Source organism: Perca fluviatilis, chromosome 14, assembly GCF_010015445.1.
Source record: "Perca fluviatilis chromosome 14, GENO_Pfluv_1.0, whole genome shotgun sequence".
Classification (NCBI taxonomy): domain Eukaryota; kingdom Metazoa; phylum Chordata; class Actinopteri; order Perciformes; family Percidae; genus Perca; species Perca fluviatilis.
In genome coordinates this window covers 5,969,750-5,994,820 of record NC_053125.1, presented here as the reverse complement: position 1 = coordinate 5,994,820, position 25,071 = coordinate 5,969,750, and the positions used below count along the sequence as shown (strand labels likewise).

The following is a 25,071-nucleotide window of genomic DNA, read 5'->3' as shown; positions in this document are numbered from 1 at the left end:
CTGACATTTTCTTACGTTTTTTATTTTTATTTTACAGGAGGTACGCCTGCACATAGGTCACATTTGAGGATGTAGTTCTTCTTAGAGAACGTAGTTTTGCAGTCCAATATTTACTCAGAAGTTCTCTTAATAAGCAAGCAAGGTGGTCAGCAGGTCACGTAAGAGCAGAAAACAAAGAAAATGAATTTCCTAGAAATCAGGAGATGTTTATCCAGAACTCCTGAGATGACATTATATAAATGAAAGAAAAAAAGAAAAAAAAACATGCATACATTTTGAGGCAATATAAGGAGGATTTTTCTCTCTAGGATTATTAGAAAATATGACAAAACCCTAGTAAGTGACAGCCACGGAAACAATATCTGGAATTAATATTGTGATATAGCTTCAAAGAAAATAGTTTCCAAAAATATCCGTTGCAGCTGAATGAAATGGTCATTCATACATTCTTCCTAAGGTAGCACATCACCCAGCCCTATTTTAGATGAAATAGTTTTACAAAAGCACCGACAGTGATACATCGTCCCAGTTATCAATAGTAACGTCAAGACAAACAGGTTTTTGTAGAGACACCCTACTAGCTCTAATCAGCAGTCTATGGGGCGGTAATAGAAAACTTAGGAGCTTGGTAAGAAATAGGATTATATGAATATTTCAGATACATTAATTTCAAGAAAGTTTCCCAAATTTTGAGAACCATAGATAAGACTGCTTGCAGACAATTTGCAATCATTTATTTCCTGAATAGTTTTCTAGGAAGAAATCTACTCCACTATATATATGATGGCCATATTCTGAGCGTTTGTACAAACCCAACATCTGATTGCAAAGACGTTTATAGTAACATACTCATCCCTGTCCACAGTCTTTTAGAAAGTAAACATGTCATGCATGAGGTCACGCCAGCACAAAATCACACTGAGTAAATTCAACATACAGTACACATTGACGCCAAGGTTTCCCCCAGTGTATTGCAGGCCTGGTGGCCCATCGGGCCTAGGGAACCCCAGTTAACATTCATTTACATCAGGTCAATAGTTGCAGTTTGTCAGTTTAATAGTCTGACTTCCAGTACTTGGATCAAGAAAATAGAAAACAAGTTTTGCAAAGCAAGTAGATTACACTTGTCATTTCAAGTTGGGTTTTGATTATTTTTTTTGTAAATGTTGGTTACAAATCTTGAAAGCTGATGTATACGAAAAAGAATTGGATTCAAAGAGTGGAGTCAATTCTGGATTCAGATTCAATAAAATGCCATCAAACCCCAAGCCTACGTGTGAGCATAGCCATAAGAGGCTTGTGCATTCGCTCACAGACACTAAACGATTTGTCTGATTACGAGCCAATCTGGACTAAGTCAAATGAAGGCAAGTCGAGATAGAAAAAATAAATTAAATAAAAAGCATCTTTCCACTTCATCAAGGAAACCATGTTTATACAGCGCGTTGATAGACCAAACCTCAGTGTTTCCCACTGAATTAGATTCTATTTGTGGTGGTAGCTGACCCGGGGGGAAAGAGTCTCTGCGTGGAAAGAGGTGCAGACGTCTTACATTAATTGCACTGCAAATAATTGTATACAAAATTATGTAGGTAACATTTCAAAATTTTAAATGTTTTTGCATCTGACTACACTTAACAACAAAGTCAGGTTCATTTGATTAGTATGAACAGGGGATAACCGTTGAAAAATGGAGTGACTTCATTGATTGTGTGGCGGGGCCGCCACAAATATATCAATGTATGGGAAACACTGCAAACCCTGACCTGAAACCTGAGGTATGGACCCACCGTGACCATGGTGCTAAAGAATACGCTCCAAACTGGTTGCAGGCATTCTAATGTTTAAGAAATGCACTTTGCTTAAATTAAATGACATTTTAAATCCCAGTCCAGACCAAAGACCTGCCAGTTCACACCAATGCGACGAGACCGATCATCTCCAATGGAACAACTCTTTGTACTTTTGTTCGAACTTCCGACATCCAGGCTTTTTGTAGCTGATATATCATTTGTTGGATCTAAATATGAATGTGGATAACATTAGTGATACTAAGGAGTGCTTGCCACAGCTGCATTTCTAGTGATGAATAGGCAAAAACTTAGCCTGACATGGTCATACTCAGATTCTAGTCAGAATGTGAACTTCCCGACCTTGAATGTTGTGGGCGGGGCTAAGTTCGGCTGGCATCCAGGCTAGCAAAAACTGAGCCTCCGTCTAAAACTCTGCCGTTTCGACTAGTTGAAAGTTTGTAACATAGAAATAAAATAGATTATGGATCATTTTATTTCTAGAGTTTGTAGCTGACTTGACCAGCTGACTTCTCTATTGGAAGTTGAAACAGGGGATGTCCCTTTTGTTCTAAAACCAGCCTCTGGAGACCTGACCAGCTGAGTCGCAGCGAAGCCATCAGCTGGTTTGAGTCGAGCTGAGACGTGAGCCGGTTCAGACCGCCGCTACTTTTCCCTGCGACGTTCTAAAACGGTTTTGTCTCGTCACAAATCTTTGGTCTGACCTGGGCTTAACCAAGTTGAACAAAGCACCACTTGCAGGAAGAGCATTCTGCAAGTGGCTGCTCATCTTGCCTAAGATGCCATTTCAAACAGAGATAAAATTTAGATCACCAACATCAGTAACAACCACACATTCAACATGACTAAACATTATAAAAGCATGTACCATTGTCTAAAATTCCGTTTATTCTAGTTGCCTTGGAATTTCAGTCCCAACAGTAGTACCAGTCAGCAGTACCAGCAGAACAATGTCAAGTTCCAAACTCACCACTGAACTCTTCTTTTTTTCCCCCACGCTCTGTCTCAGTGGCTGCTTCCTGCTGTCTGGGAGGAAAACTAAGTGGCGTGTGACTCTCAGTAGCACTGTGTTAAATTGCATAAGACAGACTTGACATTTCCATCTCATCTGGTACATCAGTCCACTTGCAGTACATATGCATGGCTAATATGTAAACAAGGCTGTGATGCAAATCTCAAAATGTCTTTGGTTCAATAGTCACAATCCACAATGCAGTCCATCCCCACTGGGCCCGCTGACAGCTGGGCCAATCACAGATATAGGAATAACTTCCAAACAGTACAACTCTGCCTTTATGAGAAAATAAAAAAAAATATATTTTAAAACATCAAGTGTAGTTCAAATATTTGTAATAATATACTGAGAGGGCTGTTTTTGACAGCATCTCAGGATTATGTGAACATTTAGAGAGTGGAGCCAGAAAACAAAGGACAATTCTGTTTCGTTACAGCCTCTGTCGTCTGCGATAGTCACGGCCCTCAATCCTATTGGTTATGATAACGTAACTGAATATGATAAATAAGACCTAAATAATGATTTACACAAACTAAGCCTACAAAAAAAAAAAAAAAAAACTTAAAGAGAATAACTATTTGAACACCACTTGTGCGGTCTTGACTGGAAACATGTTAACTTGGCTCCTGTGTGACACACCCGTTATATCGGTATGAACACACTTCAGTGAAGGAACCCACTTTCAGTTTGCTTTTCACCTGCACGCTGTGTGCTATTTTCCTTGTTTCATGTTACCACACACATAACCAATAGGAATAATGGCAAATGCTGTTTAAAAAAAACAAAAAACACTGAATTTTACTTTAAAAAGTTGTATTCTAAATTTTTCTGATTGTCATCAAATCTTATGTGCGGAACCAAACCAACAATAACTGTATCTACTATCAAGTATGTGTGTGTGCAGCTAGTTGTGCGTTCCATGTACCTCTGAACTCGGAGCTGGGAGTTATGTCATACCCGAGTTGACCCCGTTCCTTTAAAACAAGTTGGATTTTCACAGTGGGGTTAGCTCTAGCCAGGTTAGCCATTGTTAGCAATAACAGTTGATAACAACGCATTACGCTGCTTTTTTGTGCATACAAACAGCGTAGCAACATGTCCACAGATAGAAGTTGAACAGGAATGTGTGCACGGCTGGTTTAATGAAACACAAATAAGACAGAAGTGCAAATAAAATTATGTTACTACAGCTATCACTACTGTTGATGCACGGAGCAGCCATGTTTGATATTGAAATCCGACTTCAGGGGGCGCATTTCCGACTTCTGGGTACAAATGGAACGCACTAAAAGCCTGATAAGATCTTCTTCCTCTGAGCCTAAGAGCTCCATTGTTGTCAAAAACTATTAAAACCCATCAGTAAGTCACACTGTTGCACTGGGTGACATGTTCCTTCATTACCATGAACACACACACTGTGGTATATTTGGATTCAGTTGCATATACACCGTCCTGCTGCAGGAGATAAACACTAGAACTGCAAAACTGGATTAATCTGCCGTTGAATATAGTCCCTAATAAATGCACTAATTCCTCATGTTTGAATAACAATTGTAGAAACTACAGTAGCCTGCTGTTTTTTGTGTTGTTTTTTTAAAATGAATTATATCTGTATAGCCATTTTTAAACATGAACATCTTGGGCAGGAACCAATGGTCTTGGAGCTGAGTGTCACCGACGAAGTCAGACAGTTTTGCATGCGAGATGAACTAACACGTTGTTAGAGTGGGTCTTTTCATGAGAATTGATGAAAATACAAAAAACATGAAATAGCATCAGACTCATCATTTAGGTGATGCCCCTTTTATCTAATTACCCAATTCCCCGACCTAGTCTCAGTCCACTTGCAGTGCGTGACTAACTTTAAAAATCTGAACACACAATCCCCCACTGCCACACACGTTTAAATATATCCCATTTCCTCTACCCCACGCTCTTATCATACACACTGTACACACACAGCTAAAGGGCCGGTCAATGCAAGGATCTTCCATTCTTAACAGAGTCTCCTCCCTAGTTAAACACTGTACAGCTGACACCAGAGCCAAAGATACACAGAACCAACGCTGTCAGTCCAGGCATGTTCAATCCCAGATTGTGTCTCCCCCCACCTCCCCCACCCCCCACCCCCTCAACCAGCCCTCCGCCTTATAGTCTCTCACAAAGCTGCTGTGTACTACGCCAGGCCCATCTCCTCCAACACACTCCTGGGGGACTCGTCCTCCTGTCAAAAGGAAACACAGAGACGTTAGAATGGAGGACTCATTTAAAAAAACATATATATCACACCGCTACAGTCACTTTTTCTTCCAATCATGTGACATTATGCAACCGTTAAACATTCAGAAATGTCGAAAGCAAAGTAAACATAATACAATCTATGGCGGCCAGAGGCCATCTAAGGTAGGATATTTAACCTCACTATTTTTTTGGTAGCAACCAAAATGTGTCTGTGGCTCTGAGCACTTAAAAATACTGCCATTCACTGAAAGCTGAAGGTCTGTTTAGATCCATAATCTTCTTCACCTATTGTTTTATCAGGCAAGGCCCAATTAAAATCAAAAATTTGCCAGTTTTAGAGACAGTATTCTTTTTTTAAACCCTCCATTTTGACCATATAGTTCCAGGAGCTAAGGGACCGTTGGGTATTTATGGAATGGACCACCGGAGGAAAATAGGGGAGGGTCATCCAACATTTGTCAGTCAAGGTGTTACCCAGAGTGCCTTGCTGAATGGTCTCAATATTGTTTTATTTCATGTGAATACTAGTTTACTAGAGGAGTAACTCAGTATTTGAAGTAATGCAGTAAGTGTGCATTTAGTTTCCATGCTTATTGTGTTTCGACGTTAGTGAGTGAAATTAACTGAAATGGCCCCCACACCATAACAGAGGAGTGTGATGCGTCAGATGGGAATGCAGAGTTTTAGTCACATATGTCACGGCTGTAAAAAATAAAAACAAAAGAATCTCTACAAGCTTTACCAAGCGCAAACCAGTGCAGAAGGTATTGATAAATTATTGGGGGAGGGTCATGCCTTTTTCCAAATTGTTTTGGAGGTTCATAGAAATGTTTTTACTGGCGAGGGGAGGGTCATGTCTTTTTTGGCGAAAAAGGTCCCAAAACTCCTCCGGTGGTCCCTTAAATCAATAATGAACAGTCCCTAATGGACTACAGGAACTAAATTGAAGAAGAAACTGCATCTGTAGAACAAAAAAAAACTAGACAATTTAGATCAATAATGGATAAAAAAAATTATGGCACCGTTTGAGATGCAATATTTACACACGAGTAAACAACAAACGTCATTTGTGTTGTGACTCTAAGGTTTAAATATACTGTATGTTTATGTCTCTCTCTTTATGTGTCTCTCTCTCTTTAACATGCCTGCTCCTTGCTGTAATAATGAACTTTGCAGCACCCAGTGGTAGCTGTGGGAACGAAGCTGTGCACAAGGTGTAGCAGGTGAGGTTTGCGTTTAACCAATCAGTGACACTCAAGCGCAAACCCCGCACTGCATAACTCCTGGGCCAGAAAATACTAAACGTCAGAGTTTTTGAGGGCCAGATGCTATGGCACTAAATGTATGGTCCTTCTGGTAGAAAAGCAGGTTCCTGAGATCCTAAAATGTCACCCAGACCACTGGAAAAAGCTTTAGCTGGTATTTGTCTTAAAGGGCAACTATTATATAGCATTTCCAGGATAACACTTGTATTTTTTGTTTGTACTAGAACATGTTTACATGCTTTAATGTTAATAAAACACTATATTTTTCTCTTTCTGCCCATTGCTGCTGCACCTGTATTCACCTTCTGTATGAGATGCTCTGTTGGAGTACCTGTCTCTTTAAGCCCCCCCTCCCGAAAAATCCCAGTATGCTCTGATTGGCCAGCGTGTTTCCTGGAATCTGCGCTCCGCCACCTCGCTGTTGTTTCACTAGTATCAGCTGGAGCTACTGCAACGGAGTATAAAGCAGGACTTTGTACGGTGAAAAATCACCAATAAAGGCTTCTCAACCAAATACTACACAACTGGACATGTCCCAGCAGTAAAGTGACCCGAAATTTGGGAGAAATGACCAGCATTGGCCGCCAAGATTACAGCTATGTCGCGTTAGCATGCAGCTACTTAATAGTTAGTAGTATGCTAACATTAGATTGTAAAGGAATGAAGCAGCATTTTCTACCGTCTAAAATCATGGATGAAGGCTTCTGAACAGGAATGCGACCCAAAATTGGCAGCCTAGATGATATATTTTACTGCCGTGAGCATGTAGTTACATGCGACGTTAGCTTAAAAACAAAAAAACAAACAAAAACAAAGTCCTGCCCACTTGGAGCAGATGACCAATCATAGAAGACCGGCTTGGAATTGCGTAACACTTAGCCGATAGTAGAAAGAACCGTTGAAACCGGAGCGTTCAGAACAGTGGGAAATCTGAACCTTTTAGTTCATGAGGATTTTTCTAAAATAGGTTTACCTCATTATTTGATTTGGTCTCTCATTAGAATCTGACATTATGACATTGTAGATATGACAGAAAATACGGAAAAGCATAACATGTCCCCTTTAAACAATAGTAGTGTCTGCAAAAAAATAAATGATTTGGCTGTCAGGACTTCCTGTAGAGTATTATAGACGACGCCTTGCCTGAAATAAAGACAGACCCTGCTAACATCAGTAGAATTTCAGTGAAATGTTCCTGGGATTTAAAAAAAAACACAGGCCAATGGCATCATTTACTAGGGCTGCAAAGATTAATCAATTACAGTAGTTGTCAACCAGTAAATTAATCACCAACTGATAACTGATTAAAATCGGTTTGAGTCATTCTCAGTGGGAAAAAAAAGTCTATGTTTGTGATAACCTGCTAACTGATATAGAAAGAGAAGTGAAAGCCTAAAGGCCAGGGTACCTCCTGCAGTAGGTCAGCCTGTTCGATGGCTTTGAGGACACTCTTCTTAGACGTATCCTGGATCTCTCCTCCCATCAGGAACTCATCGAGGATGAAGTAGGCCTTCTCAAAGTTAAAGATGATGTCCAGCTCACATACCTGCACAAACACAAACAGGGCCTCAATGCTTGCTACAGTGAGGTTTTAATTCTTCACATGCTTATTGGGGGGGGGGGGGCAACCCTCTCACTTAACTCTGTAATATTAGTTCAGCAGTGTTAAAACTAGGGCTGCACAATATATCGTTATTTTATCATCGCAATATCAACTGACGCAATACACATGTAGTGAAAGGCTGCGACTAATCACGATCACTCAGATATTTTGTGTTAGTTGAAAGAAAATTTATTTTTAGTGGTGCCTTTCATATCATGTGTATGTGTTCAAAAAACGAATGTTAGAAATGATTTCCTTTCGTTTGATTTAAAGGTCCCATGACATGGTGCTCTTTGGATGCTTTTATGTAGACCTTAGTGGTCCCCTAATACTGTATCTGAAGTCTCTTTTATATAGACCTTAGTGGTCCCCTAATACTGTATCTGAAGTCTCTTTTATATAGACCTTAGTGGTCCCCTAATACTGTATCTGAAGTCTCTTTTATATAGACCTTAGTGGTCCCCTAATACTGTATCTGAAGTTTCTTTTATATAGGCCTTAGTGGTCCCCTAATACTGTATCTGAAGTCTCTTCTATATAGACCTTAGTGGTCCCCTAATACTGTATCTGAAGTCTCTTTTATATAGACCTTAGTGGTCCCCTAATACTGTATCTGAAGTCTCTTTTATATAGACCTTAGTGGTCCCCTAATACTGTATCTGAAGTCTCTTTTATATAGACCTTAGTGGTCCCCTAATACTGTATCTGAAGTCTCTTTTATATAGACCTTAGTGGTCCCCTAATACTGTATCTGAAGTTTCTTTTATATAGGCCTTAGTGGTCCCTAATAACTGTATCTGAAGTCTCTTCTATATAGACCTTAGTGGTCACCTAATACTGTATCTGAAGTCTCTTTTATATAGACCTTAGTGGTCCCCTAATACTGTATCTGAAGTCTTTTATATAGACCTTAGTGGTCCCCTAATACTGTATCTGATGTCTCTTTTATATAGACCTTAGTGGTCCCCTATTACTGTATCTGAAGTCTCTTTTATATAGGCCTTAGTGGTCCCCTAATACTGTATCTGAAGTCTCTTTTATATAGACCTTAGTGGTCCCCTAATACTGTATCTGAAGTCTCTTTCCCGAAATTCAGCCTTGGTGCAGATTTACAGCTACTAGAGCCAGTCCCACAATGAGCTTTCCTTAGGATGTGCCATTTCTGTGTCTGTAGCTATTGAGGAGGAGAGAGGGGGGACCTCATAAGGAGCCATTTTTAGCCACTGGGGGACCATAGGCAGGCTGGGGGAACGCATATTAAAGTGATGGTTCGGAGTAATTCACCCTAGGGTCCTTTGCACCATGACCTCGAGCCAAACATCCCCCCAGAAGCTTTTTTCACCTGGGTCGAACATTGGGAGAGTTAGCTAGAGTAGCGTTATCAGCTGAATAGCTTAGCGCAGGGGCTAACGGACCCACGTTTGTATCTCGTAAATTACCCCACTAATAATGCCCGAAATGATACCAAACGTCCGATACCAAACGTCAAACTTTCCAATCGATCGTTTTATGAGAGCATAACCTATTTGTACTACTTGTAGACGTTTGGTATCATTTTGGGCATTATTAGTGGGGTAATGTTAAGAGACACTTCGGATCCATTAGCCCCTGCGCTAAGCTATTCAGCTGATAACGCTACTCTAGCTAACTCGCCCAGTGTTCGACCCAGGTGAAAAAAGCTTCTGGGGGGGTGTTTGGCTCGAGGTCATGGTGCAAAGGACCCTAGGGTGAATTACTCCGAACCATCACTTTAATGTTAAAAAACACCATAAAGTGAAATTTTCATGCCATGGGACCTTTAAATTCTACAAGCAAATTGTTGTATTTTAGCAGAATACTGAAAGCAGCAGAACCAAGTACACTTTAGTATCGGTTTATTTATTGCACGTAATATCATTATTGTGATATTCAACAACGTTATCGCATATCTTCCTCACATCGTGCAGCCCTAGTTGAAACCAACTACGGAGAACAAGCCGAGCAGGAACAACGCCTGGATTCACAGATCTATGACTTACACTGCCAAAGTATTTATCCAGAAGCTCTACGAAGCGGTGGATGACTTCCAGTGTGATCAGCTCGTTGTCCTGCTCTTCGATTGCACAACAGAAATACAGGCTGGCGTACCTGCATACAATTACACACGCACATACAACATATATAAACAATATAATAAAATCTGACAAAATTAGGGCTGGGTATCGTTCAAAAATGTTCAATAGCCATACCACTACCAATACCGTGACATTGATACCGGTTCTGGTTCGATACCAATTTTATAAAACAAAACAAAATTATAACATTATGGCACAAATCGATTCATTTATTTCCCAGCTGCTACTATGCAAGTCCTATCTTTGTCTCTTTCCTGCGTGACTACAACGTGTGACGTTAGACAGCCAATCACAAACATTATTGGTAGAAGCGTGCTGCATGGTTATTGGCTCACTGACGCTGATGAGATTTACTCCTTAGGGTTTTGAAATTGGGTATTGAATGACGAGGCATTTTTCCATAATTTAGAGGCAATTCAGTCAGTGCCTAAAAAGTATTGAAATCAGTACCCAGCCCTTAGGGCTGGCTATGGAACGTCGATACTTTTATGGTATCGAAAAAAATACTCCAATCCTCTGAGTATCGAAAAATGATTTATCTTTTGGTGCCAAAAGCTTATCTGTCCTCTCTGCATATTGACACACACACACACACACACACACACACACACACACACACACACACACACACACACACACACACACACACACACACACACACACACACACACACACACACACACACACACACACACACACACACACACACACACACACACACACACACACACACTCTGCAGTTTTGTTGAAGTCATAGAGTGTCACGGTTGGTTTCAAGTGTGGTTACAGTTTTTCATAACTTCACGCGGACAGCGTGAAGTTATGAAAAACTGCGAGCCGAAAGCGGTCGCGGTGCTGTTGACGTTACACTTCCTCTTACTTGACAAACAGCCACAGCGGTGTTTTCTCTACCCTGATGACTGACTGACAGGCTGAGCTTGCAAAGAAAAAGCACTTTTATTAATGTTACTCTGAGTGAGCAGTTTTACTAGAATTTTTTAATTTTGATAACTGTTTTGATTCAAAATTAAGGTGGAAAATAAAAGCTTTGTGTTTAATGTATTTTTGATGATGTTGAAATGGATTTTAAAAACATATGGTATCGAAGAAAGTATCGTTAAGAACCGGCATCAAAACTGAGGTATCGAAATTGGCACCGGATCGAAAGATTTTGAACGATACCCAGCCCTAGAAAAAATGAATTCTTCTCCATGGTAGAGCTGGAAACAAGACAAGCCCTTTTTTAACCGAGTGAAAATATGCACATATAGACATCTGAAGTAGCAACCACTGTCTACATGACACCAAAGCTAGAAGTGTTTGAGCTGCAGTTCCTTTTAACTGCCACTAGATGCTGCCTCAGAGGAAACAAGCTAATGGATTTTACTGTACGGACGCTGCTGGGCGACATTTAAAAGTAGAGCTGGGTAGGGCTCAGCCCTAGGGCTGGGCAATATGGAGAAAATCAGATACCATGATTTACACAATGGCATTTTTGTTAAATAATCATCAGTAATGCGGGTAATGACTAGGTGGGTAAAGACGAATAAAAGAACAGCTAGAGCAGTCTGGTAAGTTGAGAAAATTATAATCACTTTACTGTGATGTAGCCTTTAAAACCAGGAAAACAATAACACTTATGTCACATTACGATATCCAAAATTTAAGACGATATCTAGCCTCATATATTGATATAATATCGATATATTACCCTGCCCTACTTCTGGACTGTTTCGATCCAAGAGCTTTTACCTCCCAAATTAAAACACTACATTACCAACACTAAAACTGCAGCTAAGGGCAGCTGCAGTTAAGTACATAGTGTCGCATGCAGTTTGCATACAATCGGGACAATCAGATTTTTGTTTTGGACTTTCCTTTTGCCCTCCTGCCTGCCTCAGGACATCTTTTGTTCATAAGCTTTCGCCTTAATAAATCTTCTTTGTCTTCCACTACCTCCTCGTTTCTGCATTTTCAGGTCCACGCCTCACAAATTCTGACACTGTTGACCGATTGGTGGACTAGTCATTGCAGCTCTATCTCAACTCACATGTTAGAAATTTAACAAGGTCTTTACACTTACTAAACAGTGGATGCACATTTGACATTTAATTAGACAAAATGCCAGGCAACAAAAGGGTAAACCGGAGGTTTCTGGCAAACGGCAGAGCTTCTACTGCTAGTGCAGTGTTGCCTCAGTCCATCTCCACTGCAGGAAATCCCTCTGTGCTCGCCGCATCACCCACCCGCCCGCCCACGCACACACTGCTTCGTTTACTTAGCCCACCTCTGCGTTCTGCTCTTCTACAGTAATGAGCCCTGACACACACTGATCTCTGTGTGTGAGTGTGCGTGTGATGCTCATGTTGTGGGGACATAAATCACCCTCCTTTTAGGGACAAAATGCAAGTCCTCATAAAGTAAATCATTACATTTTACGGTGAAGGCAGTGGTCGGGTTAGGGAGAGTGTCCAGGATATAAATGTACAGTAAGTCGATATAATGTACTCTAAGTGATGGAAACCCGACTGTGTGTGTCTTGATTGGATGCTCTGCAATGGAATCAAAACCCAGAGATTATAGAGCCTATATACTGCAGCATTTTACAGGGTTTTATTCAAATAAAAGTTATTGAGTTTAAAAGGGCCATTTTGTTCTATTTCCTTATTCCGGCGTTTAATCAGACTTTTTTAATTAAAAAAAAAAAAAAATCTTAAATTAAATGAATTGATTTATTTATTGATAAACCATTTACATAAACAAGGAAAAAAAAAGCTGAAAAAAGCAGAATGGGCATTTAACATATATATTTGAACAGTAACACTGTTTTTTTTTGTGTATGAATAAATTAATTAAAGGTGGTTTAGGTTTTCAGCCCTGTATACACTTTATTTCAATCTGTATTGCAAGATAAAGCTTTTACTCTGAAAATATCGCACCGGAAGATTAATTGTTGAAACTAATCGTTGCAGCGCTTTCTCATCTCACATGTTAGAAATTTAACAAGAACTGATGTTTACACTTACTAAACAGTGGATGCACATTTTACATTTAATTAGTCAAAATGCCAGGCAATAAAAGGGTTAACTGGAGGTTTCTGGCAAACGGCAGAGCTTCTACTGCTAGTGAGGTGTTCCCTCAGTCCCTCTCCACTGCAGGAAATCCCTCTGTGCTCGCCGCATCAACCACCCACGCTGCTTCGATTGGTTAGCCCACCTCTGCGTTCTTCTCTTCTACAGTAATGAGCCCTGACACACACATCTCTATGTGTGTGTGTGTGTGTGTGTGCGCGCATCAATGAGGGTGGACTGCTGGGTCTCACCCTTTCCACCCACCTAAAATCAAATGCGGCTCAGCCCACAGACAAACAGAGGAGAACTTCTCATTGGTCCGTGGGAGGTGAACTAAAGTTAAGAGTAGACCCACTCAAACCAAAGAATCTGCTGCAAGTCGGCTTTAAGACTTTTGTTTTAATGGATATCAATTCATCCCCGTTTTTAAGTGCCTCTTGTCGGTCGACAGAAAATAATCACCAACTATAATTTGCCAATCAATTTACTCATTTCTCTTCTTTTTTTTAAGCTCAAGTGCCAAACATCCACCGGTTCATCTAGCTCAGGGATCTTCAACAGGGGGTCCGGAAACCCTCAGTCAATGCAGGGGGGGCCTCCAAATTATGGTTAAGTTAAAAAAAAAATGAAAGTCTTAACATGAATCAAACATATTATTAGCAAATATAAATCCCCATTGATGATAGACTTACTGGCCTATAGGTAAGGCAGTTACTAAGGCCATCCACAGATCCAGTTCATCCTTAGGATTCACTCTGCCACATGTATGTTTAACATTAAAACATGATTTATAATCATGCCAACAATTATTAGGCTATTTTAAAGTGCCCATATTACGAAAAAAACACTTTTTCTGGGATTTGGGGTTTTATTTTGTGTCTCTGGTGCTTCCACACACACACAAAAAATCCAAACTTTGAAAAAAATCCATCCATGCTGTTTTGAGTGAGATACAGTTTCTGAATGTGTCCTGCTTTCAGTCTCCTGGTGAGCTGTTCAAAATCTGCCCGGATTGTGACGTCACGAGCTGGCTAACCACAACCGTTAGCTCGTAGCCTTAGCATGCTAACGCTAATGCTAACGCTAGCATGTTACCTCGTTCTCAATAGCAAAGCACTGCTACAACACACACAAGTTCACCATAATCTACAAAATAACTACTTACATGTGCGCCCACGTTTAGAAGTCTCCCAGCTAATCCTGCCTTGGAACTGACCGAAGTTGGAGTTTCTTTTACTGTCTCTAGAGTTAGCTAGCTGACATGATCTACATCTGAGCTACTGCGCATGTGAGAGTGCAATCAAAGATAGTACAGAAGAAGAAGATGAAAAGAGGTCTCACTCTGTAGCTAAAACAAAAACCAGGTGAAAAGAGGATCTACAGCAGTAAGAGAGAGCCGTGCAGTACAACAAAAATATGGTGTTTTTTGAAAATTAAACCATGTAAACCTATTCTGGTACAATCTTAAAATACAGTTATGAACCTGAAAATGAGCATAATATGGGTGCTTTAATAGCTTAGTATTCTATGCAAAAAAAGGTATCCCTACATGTAACTGAAGGCCCAGTTTAATATGCAACTGCATTTTCTACAAAAGATGTAGTAGAGGTCTCTCTCTCTCTCTCTCTCTCTCTCTCTCTCTCTCTCTCTCTCTCTCTCTCTCTCTCTCTCTCTCTCTCTCTCTCTCTCTCTCTCTCTCTCTCTCTCTCTCTCTCTCTCTCTCTCTCTCTCTCTCTCTCTCTCTCTCTCTCTCTCTCTCTCTCTCTCTCTCTCTCTCTCTCTCTCTCTCTCTCTCAAAAATGCTGAAGACCCCTGATCTAGCTGCTACAATGCGATACTGATATATTGACATTGATGCTAGCAAATCGAACATCTCAAACATTTATGGGTTTTGAACTGCAAACAAACAATTCAAATATGTCTATTTGGGCTCTGGAAAAATCATAATGGGCATATTTCATACACTAAACGATTAATCAAGAAAACAAATGGCAGCTTACACAATAATGAAAATACTAAGCTGCAGCTTTATATCCAATTTATTAGCCAATAAATTCTCAATATTAAATATCATCCCCCCCCCCCCGTCTGCCAGGAAATCATGACACATATGATTACGTTTATGTTACAAGGTAGACAATCCTTTTTCATCATTGACGCGAGGAAAAGTATCCTAGACGTCGTTCTAGCATTATGCACAACCATGCTATAGTTAGCCAAGCAAGAAGCAACCATAAAACTTTGAAATTTACACAAATACCTGTTGAGAAGAAAGCAGGCAACTTTCCATCTTGGAAAAGCCACTTCAATATTTACTTTGGTCTTGTTGCTTTGCCTGTCGCATTGTCATTTTAATTCTCTTTTTAACTTCCTTGGTGACTCTGTTACATGTCCTCGAAAATAGGCGCAATCCTCCATTTTCAACAGGCTTTCAAATCTGCCGGCAGTTGCGAGTAATCTTCTCGCCCTCCCTCCCTGGCATTCGCCAGTCAGTGCCACGGAGTGAAAAGCGCGAAAGGCGGAGGTACTGTATGTCCCTCTTTGGCTAATGTATTTTACAGATGGAGGCACAACATGGCGGCCGTCATTCGAGTGACTCGCGCATATGTATTCTGAATGATTCTAAATGGCAGATTCTACGCGTACGAGAATACTTTGATTAGTTGGTGGAAGTAATTACACATGAATGAGCACATATTTGTGAAAGAACAAAAGTTTTTTTTGCTAAGAATCAACTCAAAAAATTACACAATGGAGCTTTAAGACCTATTTAAGACCTTAATGAATGAAATTTCGAACCTATATCACAACATAAAAGTACACCGAAATGTAGAGTCACAAAAGTACTTGCAAGGTAAAATAAATGTATTTAAATTGAATAAAAGCTACACGGAGTAATACTAATCTGTACATATACAGAGAACTATATTTGGATGAACAAAATAAAGAACTACAACACCACAGAATAAAAAAATAAACATTTCAGTGAGCATTAGAGGTAGCGTTACATGGACATAGGAAAATTAAGACCTGTTTAAAATGATTTAAGACCCAGAACACAATACTAACGAATTTAAGACTTTTTAAGGGCGAACAATTTTTGATTTAGAAATTGCAGACTTTTTAAGACCCCCCGGAAACTAAAATGCTGGTAAGATGGTTGTGTTAGTTATTAACGGTTTAATTATTGGGAACTCAAACATCTTCTTAATTCAACTCAATAGGAGTAAAACTGGGTCGCTAGGCTATTCATAATGTCAAATATTCTATTTCTGGCTACTGGGTCAGACAGAGATGCACTTCCCCCACTGGGAAAAAGTATCTCACTAAGAGATTTACACCTTGGAAAAATAGCCAAAAAATTAAAACTTCCCAAAGTTAACACCAGAAAAGAAGCTGGTAGTTCTCCTAGGAGAAGGGACAGCAGCTCCACTGACAGCTAAATATGTATCTGTCTGCCACAGCCTGAGGGACTCACAACCACTTCAGGATCCCAAAAATTACTCATTTGTTTAGTATTGTATTATAATAGTAATTATACAAAAACTGTAACTGTTGTGTAATGCAATTGTTTTGTAATATAGTGTGTTGTATCGTGACCAGTAAAGTATAGTATATATGTGACACCTATGTATTTAATAGGATATGTAGACTATGAATTTCTGTAAACTGCTTTGAGAGAGCTAGAGCGTGTTTCCATACCTGTTACTCTCCTTTGGTGTCTCGGAAACATTTTAATATGAATATAACCCAGGAATTCCCAACATTTTGCAGATTTTTTGGAGAGCTGCATATCCCAAGCCTAACTCATGCGCTAACACAACACCATTCGCACGTTCACATCAAACGCTACATCATGTAAATGTGTAGACACTTTGCCTGTATGTATCTTCTTTGCAGAGACTGCACTCTAGTAGTAAACTACTGTTTTCGTCTTCTCGGAGATCATTTTACACTCACTTCTTTTGACATTTTGAAATGTCAGAGCACGTCACATGATGCATCTGAACGAATCACGTTGTCAGAAATTGACATCAGCCAATGAGATTTCCTTTTAAGAGTTAAATGCCCATTGTACTTTCACGATTGGTTGCTGATAATAAAGAAAATGACCATATTTGGATCCGACGACATTGTACAGGAGAGAGACTGCTTTCTAACGGTATATGTGATGACAGGGTGCGGACAGCGATCGCAGAGCAGCATGTTGATTTAGAACGCCAACTTTTGTTGAATTTAGGAGAAATCTACCAATGCAAACAGACAAAGTGTGAAAAAATAAAGACATAAATGTGTCTGAAAGAAGACATGTTATTGAAGACAAATAGCCAAAAATCTCAAAATTGACCAGTGAAAATTATGTTTTTGCCTGCTGTGTCTCCCCTTAACAGCTATTTTTGCTTCGCAATGTGCGAGTATGTGAATGTGTAGTCTATCGCCACGAAGTTCCACTTCCGGGATTGCTCCGTTTCTGCTGGAAATTCCACCGTATGTCCTTCTTTTCGCCCAAATGTCCGTTACCTTCCTCTTTCTTTGTGTTGTAATTCTAACCTCCGGTGGATTTCTGAGGACTATGGTTAACTGCTCCTCAGATCTCTGCAGGGTAAATCCAGACAGCTAGCTAGACTATCTGTCCAATCTGAGTGTTCTGCTGCACGACTAAAACTACTTTTGAACGTACACGTTCCACCAAAACAAATTCCTTCCATTTTTGCAGAGCCACTGTTGCTCGATCCGGCGTTTAGCACAGCCCATGACGATTGCGATTGGTTTAAAGAAATGCCAATAAACCAGAGCACGTTTTTCTCCCATCTCGGAATGCTGTGTGGACTAAGGCATGGATACCCGAACCAGGTCCCGACGGTACCCCGACGGGCCGGGCCTGGTTCGGACAGATATTTAGAAATTATGGTCGGGTTCGGGTCGAGCTCGGTCACATCAGCGTGATAAGGCATTTGTTGTAAAATGGTGCTGTAGCTCCTTTAAGAGAGCTCAGCGCGTGTAGGTGTGTGTGTGTGTGTGTGTGTGTGTGTGTGTGTGTGTGTGTGTGTGTGGAAAGTGGGCAGAAGAGAGATTGAGAAAGAGGAAGCAGACGTGTTGTATGCAACCAGAGCAGAGTTTGTGCAATAAGTTTAAGTTTTGTACACAGCGCGTGCAGTGTCCGAAATAAACCCCAGACTGAAAGCCAAGTTCATTCATTTGCTCACCAGAAACGGGATTTTAACCCCGACATTATTCATTTTATAACGTTGGCCCTGGAGGTAACGTGTTTTCTGACCACGGTCGGAAGCGAAGCAATCAGGAACGGTTAAAGTGATGGTTCGGAGTAATTCACCCTAGGGTCCTTTGCACCATGACCTCGAGCCAAACACCCCCCCAGAAGCTTTTTTACCTGGGTCGAACATTGGGAGAGTTGCGTAGTGTAGCCTTCTCAGCTGAATAGCTTAGCGCAGGCGCTAATGGATCCGAAGTGTCTCTTAACATTACCCCACTAATAATGCCCAAAATGATACCAAAGGTCTACAGTAGTACATATAGGTTATGCACTCATAAAACGATGGATTGTAACGTTTGTAAGTACACCAGAAGTTTATGTAAATAACACTTGCCTGCTGGCTTCTCGTCTCTGCTGCTGCTGCTGTTACTACCGGGCAGTAAGGCTTAGGGCCGTCTACAAATTACAACACCGAAAAGAGATGCAACAAAAACGTTTATTAATTTAATGATTAAATAAGGTAATGTCTCCAAACTTACCTCAACTATAACTTGTCTCCTGCTAGTTATACTACAGCACTTACTTTAAAAAATAAGTTAAATTAATAAATATTTTTGTTGCATCTCTTTTCGGTGTTGTAATTTGTAGACGTCCCTAAGCACTCGTCTTACAGCAGCAGCAGCAGCAGAGAGCAGAAGCCAGCAGGCAAGTGTTATTTACATAAACTTCTGGTGTACTTACAAACTTTACAATCCATCGTTTTATGAGTGCATAACCTATATATACTAGTGTAGACCTTTGGTATCATTTTGGGCATTATTAGTGGGGTAATGTTAAGAGACACTTCGGATCCATTAGCCCCTGCGCTAAGCTATTCAGCTGATAACGCTACTCTACGCTAACTCTCCCAATGTTAGACCTAGGTGAAAAAAGCTTCTGGGGGGGTGTTTGGCTTGAGGTCAGGGTGCAAAGGACCCTAGGGTGAATTACTCCGAACCATCACTTTAACACATTGAACATATTAACAGCTGATTAACGTGCGCTTGTTGCCCTGTGTGTGCTGATGACTCATCTGTTGACATTTCTGAATGCCTTCCTACAGTTGCTTAATAAAAGCGGGCTTTCTACACAAAAACGTAGCCTACATGTGTCATTAGTATGAGAAAAACATTTTTGATTTTAACTGTGTCGGGTTCGGACACAAATTTCTTAATGCCTGTCGGGCTCGGGCCGGTCACGGCTCTGTCGATCCGGACTCTAGTGTGGACTAGCCAGACCTTCCTCGGCAGCACTGTGGAGGAAAGTCTGGCAAAGCGAGACCAGTGAATGTGTGAATGAGAACAGTTTTTCCTTTTATGAGAGACAGGAACATTTCATTGCCAAGACAATAAAGGCATTCTCTTGTATTCAACCATCAAAATTAAACTCTTGGCTGGTTGTCTGGTTAATGTGCTGTCTTTAATATTCTCACTCAGCCAATGATAAGAAAGTGAAAACGATGTAAAAATAAAGTACCTCGTTAAACGAATCACTGACACGGACACTTCCAGCTGGCCAGCAGAAACGAGTGCAACGTTTTCAGAGTTTATGATTTGGCGTTGTTCTTTTTCTTTCTTTTGTTACCTTTTGTAGACAATCTTGAGGTCCCTCCATTCGAGGAAGCTGCACATCTTTGGTTTGCGGGCGAGCACTATCTGCATCAGCTCCCTGACCATCTTCTTCTTGTCGCCGTTCGCTGTGGCGGTGTACCACTTCTGCAGGCGCAGCTTCCCCTGCCGGCTGAAAAGCAGCATGAAACGCATCTACACACAGACGGGGACACAGACAATTCAAAACAAGGGAAAGCATTACTGACTTTTTGATTTGATTGAATATATAATACATGTTGATCTATCTGCCGATCAATGAGAAAAGTGGGGGTGGGCTGGGGGACGATGTGCTTTTGTCCCGATTTTGATTCTTTCACGAGACATGGTTGCGATTCGATTTGTGCTGGGATTTTCATTTATCGCGATTCGATAGCGTGAGTATTGCGGTTTTGCCATCATCAATTTAAAGTATACTTTTGATCCAGGTATTCATCAATAGGGTTGGGTATCGTTTTTTTTTTTTTTGATTCCGGTGCTAAATCGATACTTTTAAAACGGTGCCGGTGCCTGAACAGGTACTTTTCAATAAAGTTAAAAAAAAAAAAAATAAGAAAAAAAATAAGGGTAGTAAACAACAGTCAGTGACTTGTTTATTGCTAAGGCCATGGTCAAAATTAAAGATTTAATAATAATGTAATAACTATAACAATAACTTATTTCACCAGTATATTGCTGTTGAACTCCAGATGGGAAAAGGGTATTTTACAATTACTGTGAATGCACCACGAGGCTACCTGTTTTAAGTGAACGCACCGTCTGTGTTGTTTAATTCCGACCATATAAACATACTGTATATCTATGAATTGCGACAACGACAGCTGCTGCTGCGCTGCAGAGCAGACTGTTACATCCCGCTGTTGAAGTCCTCCACAGTGAAATACAGTCACACTTTACACTGTTTAACGTTAGCTGTCAGCATTTTACCGGTGTTTAATCCAGCTGCTAGCTAAAGGTAGGCTAACGTTACATGCTGTCAGGTGTAGTGTAAAGTCAAGCACCGAAATGAGGCACCGAAACTTTCGTTCTTATTCGGTCTCCTTACTACCGTTTACGTCGGCACCGGTTCCCTATTGACACCGAGTTTCGGTACCCAACCCTATTCATCAATCAACTTAACGTTTGAGAGCAATCCGTCTGAATACCTTCATCAAGTCCGTTTTCAATTTTCGACATTAGATTTTAGCGGTGATGTTACGCGCTGTGCCGAGGCTTTGGCACGTGTCAAGTAATCCTGCAAGTTGTCCGTGAAGCGCAGGTCGAGGCTTTCGTCATTTCAGACTAATGAGGTCCATTGATGACGTGGGAAGCCCTTACACAGTTGAGAAATTATTGTTCCTGAAAAAAAAAAAAAATGTATCCCCTCTGAGTCATTTTTCAAGTTACACAAGCACATTCACCGCCCTCTGCCTGACTAAACTACTGCTACTTTACAGTTTTAGAACACCAATATTGCCCCTCCTGCCATTATTATGAAACAATTATTTACCAAAGGACTGATCACACACACGTGGTTATGTTATACAACCATAGGCCTACTTATCAAAAAACACTATATTAATAGGCTATAAAATGGATTACACCAAAGTTGATTTCTTTTTTTCCCCACTGTTGACTGTCATTATTCTCAATCCTTTACTGGCTCAAAAAACAGTATATCACCAATGGTTGAGATCATCTGCCATATATCTTTTTTTTTTCGTTTTACACTCTTCCACCAACAGTTGGTATTGTGAGCTCATGAAGCCTCTAGGGCACACGTGTCAAACTAAAGGCCCGCGGGCCAAATCCGGCCCCCTTGCAAATTTTGATCCGACCACCATATCAATTTAGGTTCACAATGAATTTTAGCCCGCCTAGTTTTTGTCACCTTTTACAAAGTTTTTTGGGCACCGTTTTCAACATTTGACGCTTTTTCCGATGTTTGGCATTTTCTTTGACATTTTTGTCGACCAAACTGTACGTGAGAAGACTATATGAGACACGCAATAACACAGTCAAAGATATTCGACTTTTTCAATGACATCAATACACTCTACATGTCTGGCCCTTCATGTGATTTTCATCTTAGTGAAGTTGAGTTTGACACCCCTGCTTTAGGGTATTTGAATATTCGTTTGATGGGTAGGCATTCGATTTTCAATTTTGGGATTTGAATATTTGTTTTTTTGGGGGGGGGGGGAAGTGCACACAGGCTAAAATTCACTGTGGTGTTAGGTTGGGATTACGCTGCTGAAGTTACAGCCATGCAAATTAACAATTCTTTTTTCCTTAAGATTCTTTTTTTGGGCTTTTCCACCTTTAACGGACAGGAAAGCTAGGTGAGAAAGGAGAGAGAGGGGGAAGACGTGCAGAAAATCGTCACAGGTCGGACTTGAACCCTGGACCTCTGCGTCCATACACCTCTATGTATATGTGCGCCTGCTTTACCCATTGATCCAACCCCGCCACTGGCTGAGCATTCATTCACACACACACGGTGTCCGAATCAACCCTGAAGAAAAGCACCCTGACGTCCCTTTGCTGTGGACATTCATGTAACGTTAACCAGCTAATCAGACTCGTCAGACGCAGTGTGCTAGTCCCGTAACACTACTGTAAAGTTTTCAAACGAAACAATCAACCGCTCAGGATTTAGTGTGACAACAGGTGACTGTGTCCTGCAATTACAAAGCACTCGCTTCTTCGCCTTTTGTTTACCCTCTTTTTCCAAAGCTGCCTTCGAAGCTCAAAAAAATGGTCCAGCCCTAGAAGCCTCAAGAAATACACCAAACTATTGTCACAACTTTCAAAACTATTACATGTGGCTTGATTTTGAAAGTTTTTTTTACATCTCCAATTAGTGTCAATTAAGAGTATCAGTCAATACCTCTGCCTGGTCCAATTTTGTCATGGAAGACTGTCAGCGGACCAGTACGACTCGCTGGGCAAGGGTCACGTGAACAACAGGGATGGCTGAGCCAGCACTAGCCCTAGCGAGCTAATCTGCTAGCATTGTTGGCTACTGCTTTAAGTATTTAGCTGGGAACTTGGGAAAAATTCTGTGATAACAGAACTGGAAGACATTGTACATTTTGAAGGGATCCTTCAATGTGGTCATAATGGATATAGTGTTGTATTTTAGAGGAGGGTTAGGTTATCTTGCTATGAGTCCTTGGCTGCCTTCGTCAATCGCAACCTTTGCCTTGGCAGTTTGTAGCCATCGAGAGTCTCCCACGCTTTTGCACAGGACTTGGGTTAAAGTGGGCTGACATTGAAATTCACTCTGTCTGCTGAAATATGTAACTAGGCAATCGTATGCTAACACATTACCTATAGCAACTTCATAAACTGGGCATATCCAGGTGCTGTGCATGGCCAATAATTGATTAATCCCTCTTAAATTATCAGATTTCAGTGATATATCACACACACACACACACACACACACACACACACACACACACACACACAATAGCCTACTGTACAGCTGCATTATATTCACAACACAAACATGAGTGAATATCATCACACACGTCAGTGACTCTGGGATTACTGCAGCTTCAATAAAACTCTACAAGTCACACAACCACAACATCAATCTACTGGACCATCTACTAGTGATCTTTACTTACGTCCGCCTGCTACATGTCTTTACCTCTGTACGGTCCATATGACAAAGAGACAGTGGGGTAGGTGTAGATCCTGTTTGTTTTACAGCAGCAGGATACTTGGATGGAGGATAACTAAATATTGACTCTATTTAAAAACATGTCCCATTTGTCAGGTGCAAAGAAAACTTTACTGTATACGATTTATTTACAGCTTCACAGTTCCAGGTCCAGATTCAATGAATATTATAAAATAACAATGCCTGCTGTTAGCGTACTTGTCTAAAACTTGGTCTTTTTGAACAGCAAGAAGACAGAACCCAGAGCTAATTTTTTGTTAAACATCCAAATTATACAGGATGCTATATCTTCTTTAAAAAAAAAATAAAAAATGAAATGAAACCCAACATCTATAGACTGTAGTGTAAATGGCATACACACATTTTAACTTAATCAAACAACAAAAGACCTTGTTGTTGCACCAACTAAGTAAGCTACATCGGAGTGCCAGCAACAATTGTCATTATAGCCATTAGAATTAAAAGGAGCATTAGTAGCCATTTAGATACACTATTTGGACACATACTTTTCGGCCATGAAGTGTACCAAAAAAAAAATCCAACAGTGACATTTGCATTCTAATCTGACAATAAATTATTGCTGTGCAAACAAGCTGTAGGTTGGCAGGCTGCTAGAAACAGTCAGCTGAGCAGCAGCCATCCAACTGTCACCTCTATTGTTGACACCGACTAAAACCTGGGCCTTAACTCGTTACCTGCGACGAGGAAGCTCGGCAATTATTCAAATCTTAAATTACCACTGTCTGCAAAGCTCAATTTGAACACAAACTGGATATCATTAAGATAACGTTACAGCTAACATTACACAGGCCATAAGATAATTGAAAGCCCAACAGTGTGTTAGATATACAAGACTATTTCCCACCTTATGCTGTTATACGGCCTGTTAGCTTGCAGGCTATATATGCTGACAGAAGCCAGGTGAAGGTAGCGCAGGTGGGACACTTCCTGAAATCATACACCTTGCTAGCATTAGCTTAGCGCCTAGCCCCCCCGGCTTTTTTTTTTAGGCGAAAGATAAGCAGGAAGATTAACTTACCATTTGTTTTGAATTTTTTAAGTTACTGCGACGTTACAAACAAACACTACGTCTACACTGCCTGGTCCACGTCAAGGAATACACCGCGGCTAACGCTGTCAGTGCATGTCTGTGTCAGAGTCACTGAAGCTGAGCTGAACCCATTCCCTGCTACTCGGAGCAGTTCCGCCTCTAGTGAGCATGCGCACACTATCTTTTCGCCCTGGGTTTTGCCTCTCAGGTAATACCCCTCTTGTTCATTAGAGCTACTGGCGGTTAGTGTCCCTGTTTTACTTTGAGACAAAATTGGTAATTTTTTTTGCACTCATTTAGTCAAAAACTATAAGCCTTTTTAAATTCAACTAAATGCTCAATTTGTTCAGTGAAAGAATGTTGGGAATG

General features: G+C 40.6%; 1 protein-coding gene across 3 annotated transcripts; it reads right to left on the bottom strand.

Annotated features, from left to right (window-relative positions):
* Positions 1-4,943: 4,943 nt before the first annotated feature.
* On the bottom strand, positions 4,944-24,875 carry ap1s1 (adaptor related protein complex 1 subunit sigma 1). Of its 3 annotated transcripts, none has more exons than XM_039822665.1 (5): positions 24,517-24,875; positions 19,959-20,137; positions 9,954-10,062; positions 7,741-7,878; positions 4,944-5,050 (listed from the first exon to the last, which is right to left on the bottom strand). In XM_039822665.1, the coding sequence occupies exons 2-5, from the start codon at positions 20,135-20,137 to the stop codon at positions 5,003-5,005; spliced, it is 474 nt and encodes a 157-aa protein (XP_039678599.1). In that variant the 5' UTR covers positions 24,517-24,875; the 3' UTR covers positions 4,944-5,002. The 3 variants fall into 3 exon arrangements, with proteins under 3 accessions (XP_039678599.1, XP_039678597.1, XP_039678600.1); XM_039822663.1 differs by having other exon boundaries at positions 24,691-24,874; XM_039822666.1 differs by lacking the exon at positions 24,517-24,875 and adding an exon at positions 23,596-23,947.
* Positions 24,876-25,071: the final 196 nt, after the last annotated feature.

What these genes read in the sequence shown, in the direction of transcription:
- ap1s1 (XM_039822663.1), bottom strand. An exon ending in CTCAAGATTGTCTACAAAAG is followed by an intron (nt 10,063 to 19,958) that starts GTAACAAAAGAA and finishes AATTGTATGCAG; the next exon opens with GTACGCCAGCCTGTATTTCT. An exon ending in AGGCTGACCTACTGCAGGAG is followed by an intron (nt 5,051 to 7,740) that starts GTACCCTGGCCT and finishes TCCTTTTGACAG; the next exon opens with GAGGACGAGTCCCCCAGGAG.